Here is a 23,115-nt window from a genome sequence, read left to right as displayed (position 1 = left end):
CATCCATTCATTAATTCATTGTATGTATATTAAGTACTGTGGGTAGGTTCTTAGACATCTGATCAAAGAGACACAGAACAAGGCAATAAAAGTAGGAAAAAATCTCCTGCTTAGCTTAAGCTAGCAGAGTGGAAATGATTCAGATATGGTAGATATTGGCAAACAATGGGGGTGGAAATAGCATTATCCTCATTTAAGAACTATTAATAGAAAAAGCTAACATGGAGCCCACAGAAAACTACTGCAGAGCAAAGGAAACAAAAGTTAGCCTGAAGGTGTCCCGTGAATTTTACTAGCAACCAGGACACAATGTCTGATAGCAGTTTTGCATTCTTATTAGGGAGTAGTAATACAGAGTTTCAATGAAGAGGTGTAAAAAGTTCTAAGGGCTAAACACTTAGACTAAAAGACTACAGGATAAGATGAAATGGAGAGACTGATAAGACAAAAGACTGCAGAAAAATTGAAAACATAGCAGCAAGATTAGACCTGCATTTGAAGATGGTAACAGGAGAATTAACATTGGGAAATCAAATAAGTGATGTGGAGGACAAACTTCAAAAGGTGTTGTAGAAGGCTGAGGAAAAGAGCACAGTGGGAAAACAGTAAGAGAAGATGACAGATATGATCTCTGAGTCAGTGGGTGGAAGCAGAAAAGAACCGGCTATCTGAAAGGTAGCTTTGTCTGTGTGATGCTATGCATGAGAAGCCATTAATGTGATAACTGGAACAGAGTTTATAAAAAGATTATGACAATCAGTGTCACTGTAATCCTAGCACTCTGGGAGGCTGAGGTGGGAGGATTGCTCGAGGTCAGGAGTTCAAGACCAGTCTGAGCAAGAGCGAGACACTGCCACTACTGAAAATAGAAAGAAATTAGCTGGACAACTAAAAATATATAGAAAAAATTAGCCAGGCATGGTGGCACATGTCTGTAGTCTCAGCTACTTGGTAGGTTGAGGCAGAAGGATTGCTTAAGCCCAGGAGTTTGAGGTTGCTGTGAGCTAGGCTGATGCCATGGCACTCTAGCCTGGGAAAGAGAGTGAGACTCTGTCTCAAAAAAAAAAAAAAGAAAAAGAAAATTAGTGTCAAATTAGTTATTCAGAATTATAGAGTTATACCATTTTTCTCTATTAGACCTAAGGTGTTCTCAGCAAATACAAATCAATAAAAAGTATCATATGACAAAAAAATAAAAGAAGATGACAGACATGGAAGATATAGGATAGAGATTCAAAATATAAATTTTGGGTGGTCTGAAAGAAGTAATAATCAAAATGACAGAAGAAAATGCTACTGATTTGAAAAAATATCTGAGTGTGCAGAAAAGAACTCACCATACTATGTACGACCGTACAAAATGAATAAACACCTACCATTCTGGCAAAATGTTTGCTTTTTAAAGATACATCAAATCCAACAAGCATCTAGACGAAGAGGAAAACATGATAAACAAAAGAAAAATGAGGCTGTTATTTTATCCCATCATCTTACTTACGGCCATCAGGGGGCTGGGTTTAGGAGGGTAGAGGAGTGTGTGCAGTTTCTGATTACAGATTACACAAAGGCTCAGTGTGCAAAGCTAAGTGTTAGGTGAGATTTGAGGCTGGGGATAAGGGTAGAGGATGTGGGAAGGAAGTGCCCTCAGCTGGTGTTATCTGTTAACCATGGCTGGCAAAGTGAAGCGTCTAACAGGGAGTGAAACAGCAGAGACATACTTTTTCATATTCTAGAATGAGTCCCTCACCAGACTCCAAAGAGACAGGAATTAAGAAAACTATGGAATGATGAAGACAATAGTAAATAAAAGTAGAGAATTAGGGAAATGAAGTGTGGTAGGCATAAAGGGAAATGAATATAAGCTTCATTAGGCAGAACCTTGTCTGTCTTGTTAATGCCCAGAACAATAAACACATGCACATACGATTTTGTCTCCAATAAACAGAGAATGTGTTGTTTTCAAACACACGTGAAACATTCACAGAAATTGACCATTTATTATGTTGTAAAGGAAATCTCAACACATTCCCAATAGTTGAAATCACATAAGCCACATTCATTGTTCATAATGCATACTCGAAATTAGTGACAAAAAGAAAACAAAATTTAAAAAAAGCAAAAGGTTATTCATCTCATTAATTAACTCCTCATTTGACTAAAATGAGAATTACACTGGAAATGATAAATTCTTAGAAAAGTTTGATTATGGGCACATGGCATATCAAAGCCTATGGGAGACAAACAAAACTGCATTTGTGGGAAAATTAATTAATATATTAGAAATATATATGAGATTTTTATGAGAAATATATATGAGATTCTAATACTTTACATATTAGATTATACAGAAAATATATATGAAAAGAAGAAAGTAAAAGGAAGACATTAATAAATATACAAGCAGAAATCAATCAATGGACTGTAAACAAAAAAGTCCCTGGGATTAATGAATATAACTAAAAGCAGGTGCTTTGAAAACACCAGTAAAATAATAAGACTGACAAATCCAAGCAAGAAAAGAGAGAATGAGAGACAGAGAATTAGAATGAGAGCAAGAGAGACAGAGAGAACAAAATCTAACATTGTAAACCACAGGGTATATAACTATAGTGCAGAGGAAATTTTTATAAAAATATAATGAAAATATTAGGTTTCATATTATGTCAGTGAATTTGAAAATCTAGATGAAATGGATGATTTCCTATAAAATGCAAATTATCAATATGGATTTAAGAAGAATTACAGAATACAAATTGTCTAATTACCAAGGTAGACATCTATAAAGAAAGTAAAAGATCTCCCTTCCCCTATAAAGAGGCAGCAGGCCTGAACCACTTTATAGGTCAATTCTCGCAAACTTTCAGAAAATTATTATGTCATATACAGTGTCCTAGAAAATAACACAAAATAGAGAATCCTTGCCAAGTCATTAGCATAGCCCGATACCACGCTGAGCAAGATAGCATAAAAAAGGGAATCAGCAAATGGAGTCCAGTTTTTATAGAAAGAAATCATAATCAAGTAAAATTTTGCAACAAAGGAAGAGATGATTCCAAATTAAGAAATCTATTAATGTGATCTATGACATTAACAGATTATAAAGAAAACTTCATGACCATCTCAACAATTCCAAAAAGCAGTTGATTTAACAAAACTCACGGTCCTGATTTAAATTCTTTAGGAAGCTAGGAATAGATGCTTTCTTATTTTGATAATATCTACTAAACTGAGAGCAAACATCATATTTAATGGTGAAACACTGGAGGCAGGTCACTAAGGATAGCAGCAAGACAAAGAGATGATGCAGATGTCACTACTGCTCCACAGTGTAGTGCAGGCTGTCACCAATGCAATAAGACAAGAAAGATAAATAAGTATAAATAGCGGAAAGGAAAAGATAAAAGTGTCATTACTTGTAGACAATATGATTATACACCTGAAATAGCTAAGAGAATCACCTGAAATACCAGAATTAAGAAGACAACCCATTAGGGTACTGTTATAAAATATAAACATAAAATCAGTAGTGCTCTATACACCAGCAAAAACCAATTAGAACATATAATAAATAAAAAAGATCTCATTTATGATATCAACACAATGCATAAGGTAATTAAAAATTACTTGACAAGAAAAGTATAAGAGCTTTGAAAAAAATCTATAAAACTTCATTGAAAATAAATAAGTGGAAATAAGTTCCACATTCTTGGATGGGAAAGCTCAATATTATAAACATATAAATTATTTATAAGTAGGTACATATATTTAGTGCAATTCCAATCAAAACTTGAATAGATTTTTTGTTACTTGAATAGCAGATTTTAAAAATCATCTGAGTAAAGGATTGAGAAAAGCCAAGACACTTTCAGAAAATGGTAACATCATCAACAAAACCAACAACAGTGAAGGGAAGACCACCCACCAAGACACCAACATACATTACAAAGTTATTATAATTAATATAAAGTAGTATTTATACTACTATAAATGGGACTTCTAGATCAATGGAACAAAATAGAAAGTAAAAAAACAGGCTCATGGAAATAAAAGGTTAACATTAAAGGGGCATCTGAAACCAGCAGATAAATGATGCATTGTTTAATAATGATTTGGTAACAAATTTTTAATTTGAAAAAAAGAAAGTTAGCTCTTACCTTATATCTTCCAGAAAAGTAAAATACTAAATGGAAAATATAAAACTACAAAACATTAGAAAAAATTGGAAAAAATTCTTATAACCTTGAGGACTTAAGGCCTTCTTAAATAAGACAAAATATACAAAAATAACAAGGGAAATATTGATGAATAATGAATAACCAAAATAGTTGAAAAATTATTAACAAACTTTTTTTTTTTTTTTTTTTTTGAGACAGTCTCACTCTGTTGCCTGGGCTAGAGTGCCATGGCGTTAGTCTAGCTCACAGCAACCTCAAACTCCTGAGCTCAAGCAATCCTCCTGCCTCAGCCTCCCGAGTAGCTGGGACTACAGGCATGTGCCACCATGCCCGGCTAATTTTTCTATATATATGTTTTAGCTGTCCATATAATTTCTTTCTACTTTTAGTAGAGACAGGGTCTCGCTCTTGCTCAGGCTGGTCTCGAACTCCTGACCTCAAGCAATCCGCCCGCCTCAGCCTCCCATAGTGCTAGGATTACAGGCGTGAGCCACTGTACCTGGCCTAATAAACGTTTTTGTACGTAAAATATACTTAAAGTTAAGGCAAAAATGATAGACAAGTAGAGAGTATTTTCATGTATAACCATCAAAGAACTAAAATCTATAATACAATTATAAAATAAAACTAATTCCTAAAAATTGATAAGAAAAAGACAAGTAGTCCAATAAAATGATAGATGAAAAATATAAATGTGGCTTTCACAGAAGAAAAATGCAAGCAGCCTTAAACACAGGGAAAAAATGCTCAATCTCAGTAGTAATTACAAAAATGTTAACTAAAATGAATTTTTTTTCTCACATAAAATTGGCAAAAATTTAACAGACTGACAACACTATTGTTGACAACATGAGAGAACATACTCATACACTGTTGTGGCTATGTAAATTGCTATGAAGTTTTGAGAGCTTAATTTGGCAAGTCTACTTTATAATTAAAGATCCATATACTCTTCAAATTAGCAATTCCACTTCTTGTACTTGTAGAAAGAGATTTGCACAATGATATTCTCTGTGGTATTGTTTATAATATCAAAACACTGAATAAGTTTTAAAATATTCATCCTTATGGAACAGTGGTGAACCAAGGGGTTCAGGAGGCAGGTGCTGGAAGCCACCTGACCCTGTTGGGAAGCATATGTTATCATGAGTGTTGCTTAGAATTGTCTGGGCATGGTGCAAGGTGATAATAAAAGACTGCCTCATACTGGATTTATTTTAAAATTCTCTACAGGCAACGCACCCCTTATTGCCTGCACCATGGATGGATTGCTCCCACCCCTATGCTCCTGCCGTGGTACGCCATCTCGATGTAATCTTTTGTAGGTAGAACGCATAGATCTGTGCACACTGACACCCCTATCACTTACTATTAGGAGAAAGTGGTGGAGGAATACGGAAAGCAGGATGCCAATTTTGCTAAAACACAGATACATTTACTGAACTATATTTCCAAATGTACTTTATGCACATGAATGCTTAAAGATCTGCCTGGATTCCCACCAAATCCACTTGTAGTCATTTGTGGGGAGATGACAAGGATTTGGGATTGTGGTCAAGGGGAATGGCATCTGTATGTTATAATATTTTTAATATTATATTATATACGTTTGTTTTATAATATATCATTTATTTATATAATTTGAAAGTTAATGATTTAAATACATAATTTTATTTTCTTCATTTTTGGGGAGACGATAACTGCCCTAGTAAACCAAATCGAAGGGAGGATGCGAAGGGCCCGGGTTTTGATGTCTCTGGAAGCGTAGCACCATCCCCACCTAGTGGGGAGGAGAAGACATTGCCACTCGATCAAGGTGGCTCCCAGGATGGCAGAGGTAACCCTGGTCCCAGGGCCTTTCTGCTGGTCTGTGCCTTCTCCCTGCCAATGCCTTGCAAAGTTTAACACCAGAAGACAACTTTCAAGCCACTTCAGAACACATAGAAAGCTTAAGGGACCTAGTTGATGTGGAGATGTGGTATTTTATAACTGCAAGTTAAGCACGCAGACCACCCTCAATATCCCTTGAGACAAGTCACCCAAAGTCTCTGGATGACAGTCTCCACTGGAGCTAGATAATGATGACTCACAGTTGAACCAAACTTTTCATATTGATTCTATGATCATAACAACCCCATGAGGCAGACTTTTCATGATCTGTTTTACAGTGGACAAAATGAGAGCTTGAACTAAATAAAAGACTTTTTCTAGGCAATATATTAGCAGGTCAGGCAGGATGTGAGGACCTCTGAGTCCTATCTTCATGGTGGCCTCAGGACCAGGAATCAGGCTGAGGCATTCTTGTGGCAGGCACTGTTGACATCTCAGCCTGTATCCCTGGACCTGAGTGAGTTGCCCACAGCCGTGGGTGACAGTTTCTGGCTCACTGATAGTTTCCCGTCACAGCCCTAGGTCTCTCTTCTTCTCCACCTCAGGGATTTCTTAGGCATTGCCTAAGCAAACATGGCTGTGCATGGAAGTGAGGCCCAACCTGGGTGAGGACAACCCTCAACCACTGGGAGACGGGAAACCATGGATAATGATCCCTGTCCTCTGGCGGGAGAATTCTGAACTTGTCAGAGGGTGCTGGTGGGACTGAGCCCTGGTGTCTACCCTGTCTCTCCCTGGAGTTCCTGGGATCTCCTCCCACATGAACTGCCTAGATCCAATTCCTTGACTCAGAGCCTGCTTTTGGGGGAACCCAAACCAGGAGTGCAGGGCATGGTAGCCAGGTACTGTGGGAGCTGCAATCACATGTAGGGAGTGGGTGTGGTTTCTCCAGGAGCTAACAAGTCAAGTTCATGGTAATGTGATCAAGACTATATGCCACTAAAGGCAGTGGCGGTATAACTAGATTTTCCATAAGATTCTCAGTTTCAAATATTGCAATTCACTGCTTATATGAGGTCATTTAAACTTTCCGGGCCACATGTGTCACTTCTGAGTTTAGAAAATACTGCTGTGGGGAGCCCAGAGTGGGCTCCACAAGGTTTGGGTCCACAATGATGTGCAGGGCATCACCTGAAGGGGCGAGGGCTAGGGCACCACACAGTCAAAGGCATGGGGATGGGAATGAGCAGGGTGTAGTTGGAGAATATAAGGTTAATCTGCTGTGAATCCATGAACTATCTGAAATTGTAAGCAAAATGGTGTGTGTGTCTGTGTATGTACAAGTGCATTTTTCTAGGGAGAGTGTTCCTAGATTTAATCACATTTCCAAAGGGGGTTCATGAACTAAAACCATCTGGGCAGAGCCACTGAGGATCCTGAGGAGGGGCGTGATTTGGACAAAGAATCACAGAATGTTAGCAAACTGTGCCCTGAGTTATCATATTGAAATAATGTTTACTGAGCCCTTGTGCTGCAGCTAGGACAGAGCTTAGCTCTTCATGACATTATCTCATTCACTTGTCACAACCATCTTTTGAGGTGGGTCCTAATATTATCTTCATTTTACAGACAAGGAAACTGAGATCGAGAGAGATGTCTTGCCCAAGGTCACACAGTTGGATTTGAACCCAGGCAGTCTGACTCTAGATCCTTCACCCTTAACCCTAACCCAGTGGGCCCTTAAACTTCAGTGCATGGTAGAAGCACCAGGAGGGCTTGTCGTAAGAGACACGGGTGGGCCCCATCCTCAGAGTTTCTGATTCAGCAGGTCTGGGGCGGGGCCTGAGAATCTGCATTTCTAGTGAGTCCTCTGGTGGTACTGATGCTGCTGGTCTGGGGGACACACTTTGCAAACCACATTTTGAATTCTAAGCTATCCTCTCCAAAGAGGAAGACGTGGAGCCCCAGAGAGTTGATGTGACCTGTCACTCAGCTACTTTGTAGCAAAACCAAGATGAGAAACCCAGGATTCGTTATGCCACTGGTTCTTGGGGTGAGGGCACCTTACTTTAAGTGTATGCACGTTTGCACGCATGCAGTTCTGTTACCTGACATATGTCCTGGTCTTGATGGGCGCTGGGGGAAGATGGCTCCTTGCTTGGCTCCTCTGAGCCCACTCGGGCCCTTCTCCACCTCCTGGCCCGGCGGTCTGCAGCGTGGAGGGCCTCCTCTGGCTCGCTGCTGTCTGAGGTCTCCCTGCTGGCCACCTGAGGGTTGAAGTTCACGTCCAGCTCTCCCTGTATGCGCATCTTCTCAGCTGCAGGGTTCCTGGGAGCCTTCCTCTGCAACCAGCACAGTCTGGCCCGGCGCCCAGCCTCCCGGGAAGAGCCTGCCGAGGAGGTCTCTGAGTCAGAGCACATGGCCTCGGGGTTGGGAGAAAGCCCAGAGGAGGGGGACGCGGCTGAGAGGCCTTGGTCAGAGCCCTGGGCCTGCGTGGGCTGAGGCTGCGGGTTCCTGGGCAGGCCCCGGGACCTCGGACGCAGCTTGCTCAAGGCCTCACTCCAGTCAAAGTCTTCCTCACTGTCGGAGCCCATCTCATCATAGGCGGACGCCACACTGGAGGCCACCTCCAGAGCCTGGAATGTCCCACTCTTAGGTTTGGCCAGCAGGCGGGTAGGGGGTGGAGCGCCATCCTTCAGGGCCACCCAGTTCCCGTCGGGGCTCTGCAAAACTGGGGCCAGGTCTGCGGGTGGGACAAGAGAGAGAAACCAGAGAGGGGCTGTTACCACCCTAGAGCAAGGGGAGGCTGACACTGATCACCTCCCCATGACTGGCTCGTGGGGGTGTTGTGGAGCAGCTGCATTTAGGAGGGTGCATGTAACTATAGACGGAGCTACAAGGTCTCCAGGAAGTCCCTTGAAGCCTCACAGGGCCCCAGTATTGCACAGATGGAGAGAAACTCAAAGATCTGGTTCCTAGTTCACATCTATCTGGGTAGATGTCACCTCACTCTCCTGCCCTAGGCTGGCTTGGAAAGGGAGGGGAGAGGTCTGCAGTTGGCAGTCTCAGCTTCTGGCTCTTTGACCTTGGGCCATGGTTTTGTCTCTTGTATCCTCAGTTCCGCCTCATTGATGGGAAATAATTCTACCACTTGCCCTGGCCCACCTCACAGGGTAACACATCTGCCCTTGGCACTTCTACAGATCCCACTCACAGCCTCCCGAGATAGGCACGTAAGTCTATTTTTAACTCAAGACACATGCCTCTTTCTGGAAAGGGCACGAGACCAAAAGAGGTTGGTATTTCCAATCTCATTTTACAGATGAAGAAACAAAGAGAGAAGTTAAGTAACTTGTCAAAGGTCACAGAGCTGCTAACTGGTCGAGTCTGGATGGGGTGCGTCCTCTGTCCTACTCCAAGGCAGCTCTGGGTTACAGACTGGGCCATGGGAGCCCTTGGCCAGCTGGAAAGCACCGTGCGAGAGCAGGCTGGAGCAGCGCTTGGTCTGTGGCTCTGGTCTGGATTGGTCTGAACTGGGCTCAGGTCTGTCCAGAGCATCTGGGATGATTGGTGGCTGGGCCGCAGTGGTTGACCTGCATGCCAGGGGGAGGGGTAGGCAAAAGTTGTTTTGTTTTTGCTGAAGGCAAACAGGAAAGTGTTTTCTGCCCCTGTGTGTGGGGACTGGGGAGTAAGATGACATGGTGCTCCTTCAGTTATGGGTACCGGCCCAGCCCGGTGGCCCTAGACACAGCAGCTGCCAGCAGGAGCTGTTTTTTACCAGGACCCTTGCAGGGCTGTCTGGGGGTGAGTGATGTGGGCCCCAGGGCTTTGGAGGGACCATTCCCCAACTTGTGTTTGGATGCCAGCTTCTAGGCTTGAGGCCTACAGGGACCAGAGCTCTGCTGCAGCAGGACCTCCTACTTCAGGCTACTTAAAACACACAGGTTTTCTACCGACTGAACTGCTATTGCTTCACATAATGAAATTAAAGTTATCAGTATTTCACAGTGTTGTTCACAGAACATTGTCCTTGCTAGGCCTGTTTCAGAACCACAGCCTTAGGGGAGTTCAGATATTGGCAGAACACGTTTTCAACTCAGCAACCCAGTTCCACCCCGCATGCCTGACCGCAGCTCACACTGGCAGGACATCGAATTCCCTTTCTTTGAGAGTCAGGAAGTGGGGCTTCCTCTGCCAGATATGCTGGTCCCCCGCAGTGGCCTCCTAGAAGCCTGAGGCCGTGTGCCCTGCCTGTCTCCTGCTGCTCCTGCCTCCAGCATCCCTCTCCGTCATCTCTGTGTGGTGAAGCCCCAGTGGCCCTCCAACACCTCATCCCCATTGCCCCCGTTTCCCTAGAGTGTGTCCCTCTCAGCCTTGGGGCATCTCCCCTCTGAGCCCACCTGGTGTGATGGCCCAGCCGACTCACACCATGGTCCTCCCTCTGTCCTCCGTTTGCGCACACACTGAGCCATCCTCCAGGTGACAGGGCCCCTGGGGCAGGGCCTGGATCTCAGTCATCTCTTCACCCTCAGGAGCAAATGAGCCTGCTCTGTCCCAGAGCCAGCTTGTGCAATGGAAAGACAAGTGGTCCCAAGTCAGAGGGCTGGGGGGACACCCCACGCAGCTGCTCAACAGCCTGAGATTCCCTGGTCCTCGGGTCCCTCGCTGGTGAAAAGGGCACCGCTAACGCCTCACAGGGCTGTTGTGAGGCCTGCATGAGGGGATGCTCATAAAGTCTGGCAGCCATGCCCGCTCAGAGTAGATTGGTTCTTGACAGCTCCTTTCCCTGTGCCCATAAATGGATGAGGCTGCTTTAGTGCAGGACAAAGAACAAGAACTTTGGATTCAAGCAGATCCAGAGCTCATCCTCTGTTACTAAGTTCACTAGCAGGTGACCTTGGTCAGAGAGCACCACTGCGCCTATTTCCTGGCCTGTCCGTGGGGTCAGTGGAACCCACCTTGGCTGTCATTAAGATTATTATGAGATGACATATGTAAAGCACTGATCATAGTATCTGCTACATCGAGGGCTCTCAGTTATTTTACCTTACATTTGTTAAACTGGATTATAGTTATTAGTACTTAGCACCTGATTATGAATCAGCACCCATGTATTCCATATATTTCTCTCTCTCTATATAAAACATATATATGCCTTATACATAGCTTGTCACTATTCAGTATGGCATATTAATATCTATGCAGCAACACTATTTTCATTGACTATATAAACGCTCAGAAGAGGCTAACCAGGGTGTTTATTACCATTTATGGTCTATGGGCTCTACTCGTGCTGGTGGTAGCAGCAGGTCTTCCGAGAAAAGTATTTTTATTTTGCTGGCGTTTTCCCAGTGCTGTGTCCCGAGGCCATCCGTCAGGCGGTACAGGTTTCTCAGGAATGTTCATGCTCTCAGGGAAGCTATTTGTGGCCAGTAAGTGGCAATATTGATTTTCCCCATGGGTGCCTCACCTCAAACCTCGGCCCTTGCCATTTCAGCACATATGAGCTGGCTTCTAACTGCCCGCACTTGCAGGTCTTTGCTTGAGGCTGCTCTGGCTGCTAAAGCCTGTGTCGCCTGCCCCAGGAGCAGCGTGGAAATGCCCAGGGACCACCTCCTTTTGGGAGCAGCTCCTCAGCCAATACCTGGGGAGCCGGTGGCTAAGTACCCAGTCCACCTGCCTGGAAGGTGGTCTTCTATCCTGGCTCCCAGAGCCTCCAGCAGGGACAAGCTCCAGTCACTACAGTGGGAACCTGCTCGGTAGCAAGTCATTTATTGCCTACCTCTCCTTCCTCATCTGATGTCCCCTTCCCTCCCTGTGTGTTTTCTGGGCTCACTCCCAAATAAACCACAGACCCTCAGAGTCTCATATTAGGGTCTGCTTCTTGTAGAAGTCAAACAAAGACACCCACAAGTACAAGATGCAAAGCAGGCTCAGCGCCCAGCTGTGGAGCATTCACTCTGAGAAGAAAGGGAAGTTCCTTCGGGCCTTACAATTAGATACTAAGTCTGCTCTCTGGACCATCTCCTGGGACTCAACTCACACATTGCTCCTTAGTGGCACATTCTTGGCCCTCCTTACTCGAGGAACTGGCTATTCTGCGCTCTGAGCTTTGCAAAAAAGCCTTTATTTATTTATTTATTTATTTATTTTTAACACTTAAACTGTATTACAGTTTATTTTCTTGGTTGTATATCCGGCACCCAGCCCTGACCGTGAGCTCCTTGAGAATAGAGGTGCGGCTTCTTGGCTGTGGTACCCCCCAGCCCCTGGCCAGCTCTAAGCCCCATCCCGGGCACATAAAGATGACTTATTGATGAACATAGGCACCAACAGGCTGCAGGGGCAAGGCCAGGCTCATGGTGTGCAGCCGTCAATGAGCCCGGCTGTCTACAGCTTCTCCTGGGGCCTGGGAGGAAGCTAAATTGGGGAATCCCCTGATAATCCCACTCGATGCCTGGTTCCAGGGTTGACCATGTTGTAAATATGGTCCCTGGACTCTAACACCCACTACATGGCAGGACAGGATTCAGTCCCTTGCCAGTTCCTCTTTTCCCCTGCCTTTGACAATCCTGGGTTGCCATGTGCCTCTGGGGAAACTAGAAGTTGGCCAACTTTTATCTCAGCAAAAATCCTCCACCCTTCTTAGCAAAAACAGATGGCTCCCTGAGTACCCAACCCTGTGAAAACCTTGGTGGTTGTCAAGCTGCATCATCAGAACTGCTCAGAGCGGTACCTGGGCTCCAATGCCACTTTCTTGCAGTCTGCCAGGAGCATCTCTCTGGGGGCCTGCTCCCCCATCCCCTCCTCCCTCCAAACTCCTGCTCTTTCACCATGGTACAGACAATTCTCAGTGAGCAACTCTAGAATGGTGGCAACCTCCTCATCTTTATTTCCCGAACACTGAGCACAAGCTATGTATACAATAGATGCTCATTCAAGGTCTATCACGTGAACATGTATTTTGGGGAAATCCATCAGCTGCCATATGCACTGTCAAGACTGATGGTGGGGCAGCTGTGGTTTGCCCAAGCAAGGCTGATGCTGACTATGCCCTAACAGCTCCTGGGCCAGCCCTTCTCCTGAGGCATAAACACAATTGCCAAAACCAGCCCAGGGGACAGTAACTGTGTAAGATGACCTCCACCTCTGGGACTCCTCTGTTCTACACTTCTGCTCTACTAAGACTGAACAATGCCTCTGGGAATAATTTTCTTCCTGCTAAACACATCAGACATCCCTCAAACACCTCTGGGGAATGGCATGGATATTTCAGCCTATCAAGGGCTGAGCATTCCTCAGAAAACCCAGAAGTTTTCTACTGAAGTGCTTTTATTTATTATAATTCTACATCCTGGGACATGCATGGATTTTTGAGGAGAATATGAAATCTTGTTTGTGTGTACTGCAGCTGAACTAAGTTTTATTTTTATATACAATTGATAAATTACATATAGGTACCTAATTTTACAGAAAATTATATGTAAAATCATGTTTTGAAAGCCAAATTCCCTTGCAAATTTATTAGGAATGCTCATAATCCACTGGGGAACTATTTTGTGAAATAGCGTCTCGCAGAAGTTATTGTAAGAGTCTACAAATTTATCGCTTTATAAGTCTGAATTTTGAAATGCTGGCTTTTATTTGTTTTTATGGTGGAGAGACATTTATTATCATGCAGTAGTTTAAAACACCTGCAAATTAGAATCCTGATGTTTGGATCTGAGGACCAACACTGGTCACATTAGCCGAGGTCTTGGGGTCTTGAACAAGTCACTTAACTTCACTGCCGATTAATGTTCTCATTTGCCAAACAGGATAATGACAGTGCTTAGCAATGCTGTAGGAGGAATAAATAAAATAGTGTCTGCATGTGGACTCTGTATGCTGTAGAGTGATTTTTAAAAGCTAAATATTATTGTTTATTGAAGATCCATTATATGATATTCTCATATGCTCTATGGAATCTAAGAGTCCCTTCTCTGTAGGATTTGCAATTCAGAGAAAGAGAGAGAAAGAGAGAGAGAGAGAGAAAGGGAGGGAGAAAGAGAGTGAATATGAATGAATGAATGAATATGAATATGCTTGGTAGGTGGGACAAAGGCATATCTTGAAAGGAAAAATGCACTTAAAAAACTCCACAAGCCATATCCATAAATAAAGAAACTATCGTGTGCTACAGAATCTCTGCGATGTCATGATTCTGCAGTTTCTATTGATAAGTACTGAAAGGTTAACAGAAATTATTGTTTTTGGAAAATCTTTGGAATGACAATTAAAAAATATTTAATATTTTCTGATTCTTTGCATTATCATGACAATGGATTTTATTTATATAGCTGTTGGTTAAATCTTTTCCCTTTTAGAGTAGAAATGATAGCGCAATCTTCAAAAGCTTATTTCTAGAATGGCGATTCTGCTGTTAATCTTTTTTTGTCATTGTTCAGGAAAGGGGTCTAGATCTGACAAATAGCATGGGATGAGAACACTGTTAATGGTTTCTCCACATGAGGACAAACGTGTCTGGCATCATCTACTATCCAGTGTGTGTATCTAGGCAAGGACAGAAACAGACCTGTGCTGGGGTGGGGGGCACCTTTGCTCTGATAGTTGTGGGGTCCGAGAGACCCCAGAGCGCCAGGGCTTCATGGCGCTCAGCCGTCACCCACATGGGTTCAAGCATCTCACAGCCCTCTGATGTGTGACTTCAGGAAAGTCACTCGGCTAATTTGAGCCTCTTCATTCTGAGGGATTACATGACTCAACAGCTTTATAAAGGATGTGTCGTGGATGTTAAAGAGTCTCTGAAGAGGTGAGTTCAATTGCCCCATGTAGAGGCAGGACATTCTAGGAGAAGGGTGCAGGAGGGGCAGAGGCACAAGTGACCAGCAATGCCATCCTCAGGTGTGGCAGGGAAAGACAAGTGCCCATCAAAAGCCCGTTTGTGGCTGAGCCTTGTTACTGGGATGTGTCTGCTCAGCCAGGACTGTATTTACCAGGCCCCCCTGTGATGGGGGAGGGAGATGTGTTGAGTTCCTGCCCACAGGATGGGAGTGGGTGCCATGTGCCCTTCCCCACTGAGGTGGTTGGGGAGCAGGTACCCTGTCTTGTCCCTTCTCTCTTCTCCCATCTGCTGGCTGAACATGGGCAGGCCAGCAGCAGACTCAAAGGCCCTAGAGGACGACAGAGCTCTACAGGGCCTCCCACAGGCCAGGGACACTTGCACTGCACTGTTGTATGGTGAAAAAGAAAACTATTGCGTCAAGCCACTTGAATGTTTGATTTACTGTTATAGCAGCAAGTGTTACCCTAACAGATCTAGTTTCAGAAAGGACACCCTTAAGACCAGACTGATTCTGGGACCCAAGTCCCTTTGAAAGCTGAAATGCGCCGAGAGGCTGGTTTTGTGCCCCTGGCCTACCCAAGACACACTCTCCCGGTCCACACAGAGCAGGCAGCTGAGGCGGGGCATGCAGCAGGGTGATCTCTGTTGAGCCTAAGAATACTGAGTTATAGAAATGCCCCCTGTATTTTTGGAGACAAGATTTGATCTCAGAAGTCAAATAAGGCCTTGCCTTAAAGAACAAATAAATGTGTTAGTTCAAAAGCTGCCTCGCCTCAGGAGAGCATCTCATTGGTCAGTAACAGCTGCACTTCAAAGAGACAGTTGCAAACTGGGCCTATGGTTCTCACCTGTTTTGAAAGACAAGACAGGCCTCACCTAGGGCCAAAGGTTTCCAGAGCTGACCAACAAAGACACCCGGAGATGAAAGCTGATCAAATAGATATGCTAATGCCCAAGCCGGGCCCAGACGGAACCATGCGGTTAAAATAATTAACACAAAGCACAGCTCATGTTGACTTCTGAGATCCTCTCTGTCTCCAAGAACACAATCATGGTGTCTCTGATTTTGCTAAAGTAATAGCCTTATCATAAAACTTAGAAGTTTGCCCTAAGAAGGTTTTGTAACTCATTGTTCCCCTAGATAGAGTTAGTTAAAGGATCTGTAGTAGCCTTTTAGAAGACTTTGACCCTAAACCAAACTGCCTGCTAGTATGTAAATCCCATTGCCCTTGGCAACGGGAGCCTGTATCTACCCTATAAAATACCTGTGTGGAGTTTCAGTCTTTGATATATTTCCACGGGAAGAAATATATCCATCCGGACACCCTCCCTTTGTCTATTTTCATAAACCTTTACTTTATAAACTATATCTTTGGCTCTGTGTATTATTATTATTATTCTTTTATATCTGTTTCCTACTATTTTTTCATCCTTTGCGACGAGCCCCGCCTGAGAGACCCGATCGGAAAAAAAACCTCTTTGCGGGGAGCGTAGCTAACTCCCCGCAGATCTCCGCACACTTGCCCAGGAGTCCTCACTGTCCCACAGGTCTCAGCACAGAACACGGAATACAGGTGACACCGCAAGGGCCTTCACTCTGCCCCAGCAACTAGGAAAACTGCCTGGGTGGAAAAGTCAACCACAATATAGACTGTGTGCTGTGCTGGTGGCCTCATGACTTGGCCCAGCTGCCCCAGATGGGCACACGCCAACTCAGACTTAGCGGGGGTGGGGAAGAGCTGAGTGGCCATGCAACAGCTGAGGAGCCTCCAAATAGCACTTTTGAAACCCACAGACCAACAGATGCTGCTTAAAACAGTTACTTGTTTCGTCCAGCCTGTCCATGCTCTTCCAGCCGGGCAGAGCAGACTCCTCCCTCGGGTGCTGGCCCTGGTCCCTCGGTGGCCTTGACGCTGCTCCCAGCGAAGAAGTCTTCAGGGCATCTTCTCCGGTCATTGAGAACGCAGACTGGGACCGCTGTGGAAAGAGAGAGAGGAGGAGTCAGCTTGCAAGGCACAGTCCCTGGGCGGAGCTGTCAGCTTCTGGGGCAGACACCGTACAGCACGAGAAAACGTGTTTAATGGTAATGGCCCTTCTTGTGTGAACCTTAAAAGCTGCAAATCAGTATGTAAAGCCACGTAATAGTACAAATGGCTCCTTGTTTATTCCATTGCACATCGCCAGGCCTACTAGAAAGCGTAAGAGATGCAGTGGAACCCTACAGGGCCAGTGCTCCTATGGCTCCTTCTTATCCAGCCATTCTCCCAGCCAATGTTTGTTAGAGTTGACTGTGCAGGATGAACTGCTTGCTCTAAGACATGCAAAAATGAAAGCATCTTCCCTCGAAGACCTCCAAACCTGCAGCATTCCAGTAGCCTAGATACGAAGTTACAGCACCATGTAAATGTTATAACAGAGAAGTGAGAAAAGTATGGTCAGGCCACAAGCCCAGGACTAGTACAACATAGTCCCATTTAGCCCTTGAATTAAAGGAAGGAAAACAAACTCTAATCTAAGGAAATGTGGTAGAAGTGGGAATTCAAATGAATGATAGGAAACATATTTATTTGAATTATATTATATATATTGTATTCTGAAGCTCAATTACATACAGAGAACATCAAAGAGAAATACATCAATTTTTCCCTTTATTATTTAATGAAGGAGTTATGTTTTATTAGTTATTTATTTTGCTCTTTTTATGCTGATAAACAGGAAGGAAAAAGCATATTCACAAAGCCACTGAGAGCATCTATGACTACAGTATCAACAAAGTACTGACCCATAACTCAGGCCCTTACCCAGGCTGCCTCACCTGCTGGCAGCCACTGATGCCAGCAGCCCCACTCCCTTCTATCCAGCGGGAAATGTGCTCCCTCATCAACCTCCTTTCTCTCCTACCACTGCTGCTTGGACTGGGGGACAAGGGAGAGCTCTCTTGGAGGGAAAGCTTGGGCAGGGCTGTGGAGTGCTTTGGGGCTGGACTCGGGAGTCATCTGTGCCTGGGCTTCAACACCAGCTCTGCTACAACACCTGGGCCAAGTAACTTAATTCTTTGAGAGATGTGGATATTTTTTTTTTAAATTTCAGCTTATTATGGGGGTACAAATGTTTAGGTTATGTATATTGCCCATTCCTCCCCACTCCCCTGAGTCAGAGCTTCAAGCATGTCCATTCTCCAGACAGTACGCATCACACTCATTATGTAGGTATACACCCATCCCCTCCCCCCACCCCCATCGGCCCAACACCCAATTGGTGCTATTCCCAAATGTGCACTTAGGTGATGATCAGGGAAACCAATTTGCTGGTGAGTAGCATTACTCAGCTATAAGAAATAACAGATACTTTTTTTTTTTTTTTTTTGAGATAGAGTCTCGCTTCATTGCTCTGAGTAGAGTGCCATGGTGTCAGCCTAGCTCACAGCAACCTCAAACTTCTGGGCTCAAGAGATCCTCTCACCTCTGCCTCTGAGTAGCTGGGACTACAGATGTACACCACGATGCCTGGCTAATTTTTCTATTTTTAGTAGAGACAGGGTCTCACTTTTGCTCGGGCTACTTTTAAACTCCTGAGCTCAAGCAATCCTCCTGCCTCAGCCTCCCAGAGTGCTAGGATTACAGGTGTGAGCCACCGCGCCCGACCTGAGAGATATGGATACTTAACCTTGCCCTGCACTCACAGTAAACTGTAAGATAAATGGTACCTTAAAAAATGGTGTAAGAGTTTTCCCAACATTTTCTTCTAGGGAGGGTGGTGGAGGGGATGGGTAAATTCACAATTATTGGGTGCAGCGCACACTGTCTGGGGGATGGGCACACTTGTAGCTCTGGGTTGGGTGGTGCAAAGGCAATATACGTAACCAAAATGTTTGTATCCCCATAATATCATGAGATTTAAAAATAAAAAAAAAATGGTGTAAGAGAATAACAAAGAAAGCAAAAACTAGCACAAGATATTTGAGTGACATCACTAAGCCTTACAATTGGAGTTCGGGGAGAGGATGATGCACTCAGCTGCCTTGCCCCCTAAAGACTTAACCAGTTTGAGAAAAGACACAGAGACAGATGAGGATCAAAGCCCAGCAGGCCAGGCCAGGGCGTCGGGCACACTTTGTTGGAGAGTGTTGGTGCAGGCCAGTTCAGGTCCAGAAAGAGCCTCAGGAAACCTCTACTCCTGCCCCCAAGCCCCACAAGACCTTGGGGCGATCTAGGAAGAAGATGGGCTTACAGAACAAATATGGAACCCTGTAAGCTGTGTACCTGGGGTCATAACCTGTCTCTCATCCTTTGAATCCAGTAAAGAGAGCAAGATGGGCCCCCAGACCTGCTTTTCAACGAGGTGATCACAGGATGGTATAGCCCAATGGTGGTGAGCTCTCCCCATCTTATCAGTTCCATAAGACTTGGTGTGTTGACAGGATTCAGTTCAACCAGGCCATGACCTATGGGAAACCCACCGACTGCCCCTTTCCCCAAGCTGGGCTGGGGTCCCGGGCTTCTCTATGTTTACATGTGCTGTGCTTTACTCTATTGCAAACATCTGTTTTCTAGCCTGGGGTCCCCACCAGACTGTGCAGCAACTGAGGGCACTAAATGTCCTGCAAATGGTGACATCCCCAGCCCCTGGCACAGTAACTGGTACAGAATGGGAAATCAATGAATGTTTGCTATGGAGTGAATGGCTGGATTTTCAGAAGAGCCTAAAATTTTTCCTTTTTTTTTTTTTTTTAAACTAACTTCTTTGATAAAATTGGGGAGTAAGAGAAAGAAATAAAAAGAAGCCCACCATTATCTCCACTTACATCCTGGAGAGCAAGGTTTTACTTGGAGGAGAGCCAAGCTAACACACATGTTAAGTGGCTTTCAGCCAAGTGGCACCTCCTTCATCCTGAGGGCACAACAGGCATTTACCCTGTCCCAGGTGTCCAGAACAGTTTTGATGATGCCCCTTGACAACAACTGAGATTTTCACAGGGTTAGGTATTCAGAGAGCCATCTGTGATTTTGCTAAATCTTTGACAGACAGTAAGCAGCTTTCAGAGAGGACAGAGATTGAAGCTGGTGGTCAACTGTCAAGTGAAGTTATTGAAAATTAAGGAAAACATCCTTCTATGGCAAACCCCATGCACTGGTGCTGATCCTACCCTGGACTCAGCAAGGCTTCTTCTGTGTGATCACATGGACCTGTCACACTCTGTTACAGTTGTGCACTGACCATGAGCTCCATGAATGCAGGGACGGCCTTTTGCATGTGATCCTCAGTCGCGTGTTTGTGACTCCGTTTATAGGATGTAAGACACAGTTCCAGCCCTTCCACAGCTGACAGCCCCATTGCCAGATGCAGTATTACTGCAGCCTCCCAGACCCCATTTGCTATGCTCTGGTCTTTTAAAAAAAAAATCTACAAGTTTCTCACTGTAAATCACTGAATACAAATCTTAAAAAGGGGGAATAAACAATATTTAATATTTCATTTTGCAGTGCCTCAAACTGTACTTTATGTGTGTATATGTGGTGACTGGGGTCCATTTTTATGGGACAAAAATGCTTCCCCATCCCCTACAAAAACCAAGTTCTTCTCTGTTCCCAATGGGGAAGATGGGTTCTGTGTTTTTCACAAGACAGTTGGGGATGCCAGGCTTTTGTAATCTATTTCAGGCAGACCATTGTTTCATACTAAAAAAACTCTATAGCATGACTATCACAAAAGGCCCCAAAAAACTGTCTCCAGCAGGTCCCAGTCTCCAGCCAGGGTGGAAAAGCCACAGGTTTGAGTCCCACACCTAGCTTTGCCACAAATTCACTGCAATGAACACATGCCCAGCAGATGGCGCCACAACAACGCTTTTCCTCACCAGCTGGTTCAACTACTATGGCTCTGGGAAGTGACAGGATTACTTGAATTATTTGCTTATTATCCTGGCTGAATCCTCTATGCCCAGCCTTTCTTTCCCACCCACAGCCTCTGCTTGTCTTACCCAGTCTAGGGTTCATAGAAGAAGCAGGGCTGGTAACATCTGGAAGGGCTGGCTTCAGTTCCAGCGTCTGCACATCTGTGCAAGGAGGCTGCATGGTGGGGGAGTCCACGGGGCCAGGAATGTTAGCATGTCGGTAATGCCTTGCAAAGATGGACTTGAGGATTTGAGATTTCAGATAGGCCCTGCCCCTTTATTTTTTAGGTATCAACTAATGGGTGATCTGTTAGGTACTGGGTCAATGCCAGCTCCTCCTCCTCTTGCTATGTGGGATCCCGGGGGAACTTCAGCTGTTCTAAGCCTCAGTTTCCTCATGTTAGGGCACCAGGTACAGAGGAGGCACTCAATAAATAGCCAAAGTAAGACCCTTTATTAAGCCCTACAGCTGAGCCAGTGCAACATGTCCACTCTCTTAGTTCGATTTAGCGCACATGGGTAAACTGAGTCAGGGCTGAATAACTTGCCCAAAGCACATGAGTGGTCGAGGGGCAGAGGCAGGGTTGAGCTCGGGTCTGTCTGGCTCCAGGTCGATGCTCCTCCATGCTGTCTTGGTGTGTGCCTGACAGCCTTTGCTGAAAGCCTGGGAACAGTGTGCTCCAACCCAGCAGGACTCGCCACCTGAACCAGCTGGCTCTGAAGCTCTGGGTGAAACACCCAGTGCAATCATCGGTTACCTCTGTTACACCTCCCTTTGCAGTCACTGCATCTCCCAGGTGGGCAGCAGCTGCAATGCGTTCTACCTGCATCTCCCGGAATGATAGACTGTTGCTACGATTGCTCTGATTATCATCACTGGCAACAGGACAGGCTCCTGGAGGTACCGACCACGGCTTCAAAAGAGTCTTTGCTCTCAAAGAGCCCAGAGTATAAACCAGGGAGAGAATGCTTTTAGTATCAAGGATTTGGGGGAAAATCAATAACGGTGGTCATATGCATAAACCACAGCTTTGCTTTGGGTTTTTAGGGTCAGACATAGGCATTACATTCAATCCCATAACCATAGCAATGATAAAAAGTACTTTAGTTCTGTTCCATGGTCATTCAAAGGAGAGAGCGAATGTGAGGGAGGAAATGACAGAGACACAAAGACACAAGGCTGAGGAAAGTAGGAAGGGAACAGAGACAGAACAGAGAAAAGTCAGACGGAGATTCATCTTGGTCACTGGGCACAGAGTGTCTGGCCCCTGGTGACTGATAATAATCATTATCACTATTATCAATAGCATCACCATATTATTACTGAGACACCTTTTTATACATATGCACCCAAAGAGGCATGAAATGAATTATAACCCCCACACTGGTGCCTTTTAAGATACTGCCTCTTAAGGCTCTGAAAGGCAGGTTGCATTGGCCCCCCTACTGGCAGAGGGCCACACAATGAGGGAGGATATTAAAAAGGGAACAATCACACCGAATTTTCTTTCAAGAGAATAGATGAGAAACCTGGCAGGGGATGAATCGAGTCTGGGTTTCATGGTTAAGTCCCAGCAGTGGGGCCTGCAGGGTTTGGGGCTTCTGCACTGTTACCCCCTGAGCCAGAGGTGTCCAGGTCATGGGACAACTGACGGAAAAATAGGAAGCCCTACCAGGAGGCCACAGGTCCAGGATCCTATTTTTCAAGATATCATAAAGATGTCATCCTTCAGGCTGGCAGCCCGTTGGTATCCCCTGGGAGCTTCTGGTAGGAAGGTGGATGCCCGAGCTCCACGCAGACACCCTGCAGCAGGACCCTGGGAGTGGGGCTCGGGCAGGGATGCAGATAAACGCCCAGGGTGAGAACAGCTGGGGGAAGGCGGGAGAGCTAAGTTCTCTGATGTCCCCGAGAACCGAGACTCGGCCTGCTGGTTTGTGTCCAGGCTCTGGCCGGTGTCCATGCGTATTCCTGCCTTTATGTCCTCTGTTCATTTCTTCTTCCTTATCGAACCCCCTAAACCAGTACTATGCAATATAGCTTTCTGGATGATGGAAATGTTCTGCATCTGCCCTAACATAGTCACCACCAGGCACAGGTGCTACTGAGCACTTGAAATGTGGCCATTGCGACCGGAGAACTGGATTTTAAACTTCATTTCATTTTAATTAAATAGTCACTTGTGGCCACTGTATTAGACAGTGCAGCCCGAGAACTTCTGAGCTGAAAGGGACCTTGGAGATCACTGAGCCCATTGATCTCATTTTATAGAGGAAGAAGCAAGATCAAGGGCTCTGGAGCGGGAAAGAGATATTCAAAACCTGGCCCCACCAGTCACTAGCTGTGTGACCTTAGGTAAGTGAAGTTAATGCTT

General features: G+C 44.9%; 1 protein-coding gene across 2 annotated transcripts in view; it reads right to left on the bottom strand.

The window, feature by feature from the left end:
• The window catches only part of MYRIP (myosin VIIA and Rab interacting protein), a 287,231-nt gene that overhangs the window by 61,919 nt on the left and 202,197 nt on the right, over positions 1–23,115 (bottom strand). For both annotated transcript variants that reach the window (XM_069473478.1, XM_069473479.1), the window contains exons 8-9: positions 16,674–16,827; positions 8,114–8,748 (exon numbers count right to left, since the gene is read on the bottom strand). In XM_069473478.1, the coding sequence (XP_069329579.1) occupies positions 8,114–8,748; positions 16,674–16,827 (789 nt within the window). The remainder of the gene's footprint in view (positions 1–8,113; positions 8,749–16,673; positions 16,828–23,115) is intronic.

The sequence above is a fragment of the Eulemur rufifrons genome, chromosome 7 (genome assembly GCF_041146395.1).
Source record: "Eulemur rufifrons isolate Redbay chromosome 7, OSU_ERuf_1, whole genome shotgun sequence".
NCBI lineage: Eukaryota > Metazoa > Chordata > Mammalia > Primates > Lemuridae > Eulemur > Eulemur rufifrons.
Note: the sequence above shows the minus strand (reverse complement) of the source record. Positions and strands in the feature narration are given on the sequence as shown.